Source organism: Pagrus pagrus (assembly GCF_965226575.1).
Source record: "Pagrus pagrus genome assembly, chromosome: 13".
Classification (NCBI taxonomy): Eukaryota; Metazoa; Chordata; class Actinopteri; order Spariformes; family Sparidae; genus Pagrus; species Pagrus pagrus.
Window position 1 is genome coordinate 1,207,680 of NC_140197.1, and position 3,192 is coordinate 1,210,871.

The 3,192-nt window shown below is 42.2% G+C and overlaps 1 protein-coding gene across 2 annotated transcripts; it reads right to left on the bottom strand.

Moving 5' to 3' along the window:
* LOC311268149 (uncharacterized protein) lies at positions 1-2,907 on the bottom strand. Of its 2 annotated transcripts, none has more exons than XM_084371605.1 (7): positions 2,745-2,907; positions 2,537-2,605; positions 2,310-2,399; positions 2,010-2,099; positions 1,789-1,913; positions 1,084-1,315; positions 1-73 (listed from the first exon to the last, which is right to left on the bottom strand). In XM_084371605.1, exons 2-6 carry the CDS (start codon positions 2,554-2,556, stop codon positions 1,161-1,163), a joined length of 480 nt encoding a protein of 159 aa, XP_084227731.1. In that variant the 5' UTR covers positions 2,557-2,605; positions 2,745-2,907; the 3' UTR covers positions 1-73; positions 1,084-1,160. The 2 variants fall into 2 exon arrangements, with proteins under 2 accessions (XP_084227731.1, XP_084227732.1); XM_084371606.1 differs by lacking the exon at positions 1-73 and adding an exon at positions 771-949.
* Positions 2,908-3,192: the final 285 nt, after the last annotated feature.

Sequence of the window (3,192 nt, forward strand, 5' to 3'; positions counted from 1 at the left end):
CTTTGAGACAGCTGAGGACTTCTGCCCTTTTCTCTGCCCAGCATTCCTTAATGGAGTCCGAACAGTAGGTGTCCTGGATGGTGTTGAGATTTAATAGTTTTTCACCTTTTTAGTCATATACTACTTCACATGTTCACTTGATGTCCCCATATAGAGCTGTACTTATCCTGTTGACAGATGAGGTTGACAGAAGCATTGACCCCATGTCATGAAGGGTTAAGACATTTGAGAAACAAGCCAGGATGAGAGAGAGAACACAGCTGCTTTTGTCTCTGTAACAATGTTCCCTACACATGACGACCTTGTGGTGAACAGTATCTGTCTGTGAAGTGATAACAAATTATGACTTAGAGAAACTCAAAAGTAGTGCAGAAACAGTGCAGGATGAGACAGGAAGAGAACAGGAAGAGGGAAGTTCTTTCCACAGGGCGATGTCTTCACGGATTGGAGAAATCGTGTTGCCAAGAGGCTGGGACCAGCCTGTGCACCAACGAAAGGAGAGTCAAGTCTAAACCACGGCCTCCTCACCTTTTTTGACCAATGAGAAGTTATAACACCTCAACAGCAAAAATATAACTGTGATTGTAATGCGAATATCTGCATCCTTTTTCCGGGCGACGGGTTACAGAGTAACAGCAATCCGCTGACTGTGATTTGTTTAACAGAGAAAGGTCCATGATCATGCTTGCTTAATGATACAATTCTAAATAAATACTTAGCCGGAACGTCGTTGTATGTCTTCACTCAAATAAACGAACACGACAATGGCATAGAACGACCCAGCATTAACCATCCCCAAGTTCATAAACTTGAACAAGAGGGCTATTTTGCTGTAGTTGTTCCCGGAGAGGAGAATGTTGCAAGCCAACATGAAGTCCCCTGCTTGCATGCCAAAATTGAGGGTGGGCTGCGAGTTCCATCTCTAAATCACATGGCAGTTGGCACAGGTCTGAATAATATTAAAAATACAGAAAACACAAATTCAGCTTAGTGATTAATAAAGTATCCCTTATTTTGGATTGCACAGTCTTTGAACATGTACAAGTTTTTAACATTACTAATTACTAATTTAACATTACTCACCCAGTCCATAATGCAAGCTGTTCCCCGTGAGGTGATAGAGATGTCATAGGGTGGAAGGCACTGGCACTGAATCCCAGTTAGCTCACATGTGTAGGACATCGTTGGGCTGTTAAGACCAGGAATGAAGCCAACTGTCGCAGCGAGTCTTCATAAAGGATGAAGGCACGCCTCCCTATGAGATCTTCCTCACATTCCACCTTGAGTGGTGTTGGGAACGTGGGTGATGTGGTGCCTGGCAGAGGCGAGAGTAAGTCACACAATGTACTAGTCAAAAGCAAGTCAAAAGTCTTAACCTCAAAGTCTCAAGCAAGTCCTAAGTTACTGTGGCGTGCAATCTAGCAAGTAAAGTCCATGCTATAAGTCAAATAAGTTAAGCTGAGTCATTGCTCAAGTCAAACCTGTCAGCTAAATTCTCTTTAAAGCCAAATGTTATTTCTTTGACTAGCCCCCTCCATGTCAGCTGTGTCGTGCAGTGGACTCTGCTCTGGTCCACTCTGAAAGCATTGCAATCATTTTTAGCTGTGGGCCCAAAGGGGCACGGCTCCGTACTAGTAAAAAAAAAACATAACAATATTCAGGAAAATGCCAATATTTCATTACAATCAAGTCTTTTTGAATCTTTGGTTTCAATTCAAAGTCAAGCGTGAGGTCATGATAACAAAGTCAAGTCTGTCTTCAACTTGAGTCACCAATCGAGTCCCTCACCTCTGCTCCCTTGAACCTCGACCTGTGGTACCACTGTGTCCTCGTGGATGTCGTGAATGGTTTCGTCTACCCCAGTGATGGGCAGACTTTGGATACACAGAGGTGCCTGTATTGCTCCACCCGTCCTAGCAATACATGAATGGGGGGGGAAGGAATATCCAAATTTACCATTACAGATCAATCATCAAATATGTAACAGAAAGCTGTGACCGAAAACCTACCGTATGCAAAGACCCGGGACAAAGTCCTCATCGGAACTGTCAGCAGGAGTAGAGTCAACCTCATCAAATTCTCCTTCTGACCAGTCAATACTGTCAGAGAAAAGTAGATATGGGTTAGGGGGTTAAATGTATAAATGAATAAAGGGGAATATATAAAATAATAATAAATAAATAATAATAATAATAATAATAATAATAATAATAATAATAATAAATAAATAAATAATACATATAAATGCTGAGCACAATAATGTTGAAATCACTCAATAAACCACATCTAACAGGATCATAGTAACTTACATGCTGTTCCTCAGATCATTGATCTCCTCAATGTCCACATCCACAGTCAGGACAGATTGTGGATTTTCCTGCACACTCATGTCCTGCAGGCTAAACAAACAAAAAGAAAAATCTCAGGCCATTACAAGTTGATTGATCTACAAAAGCAGTGCACAATGCAGTTAAAATACAAGAGGAAAAACAAACATCACCAAATACAGGGCAAGGATAATGTAATGCATTTGTACCTTTCCTCAAGGCATCTCATTTCTGAGGCTGAGAGGGTGTCCTCTGCACTCGCCCCTGGCTGATGCTCTCTACAAAGAGTCAGAATTTATACATTTGAATTCACATTAACATCTGGTGGAACTTTACAGTATGTTCATTTGACTTAGGTGTCTATTTTGAGACCTATACAGATAGCTAGCTAGTATATTCTTTATAATAGACACTCACCGCAGTGGTGACAGTGAGCCAGCAATACTGGACAGGGCAGGAGGTTGAGCCGCCTCCGTTTCCTCCGTTGTTTACTGGGCGTGCAGGTTGATGGCTCATGCGCAGTAAGCTCATATCTAGGGTCTACATGATTGTGGAAAAAAAAACAAAGGGGGGGTAGCCATTCAAATATTTACTTGAGTAAGACTAAGAAAGTACTTGGTGAAAAAGAACACATTTACTAGCCGCAGTTTCTCAAATTTGAGGCGGAGTGGCCGCCCCGTTTACCGCGGAGATTTTGTGTGCGGTCATGTGACTGCCGGGCTCTGACTGATTGGTTAGACGGAGGCAAACTTTGCTAGCGGCTACATCTGATTGGTGAAACGCAGTCATGTGACAGAGCCTGTGTTGGAGGTGTCTCCATCAAAACATAAACAAATGGAGTAAATGTAGCTCGTTACTACCCACC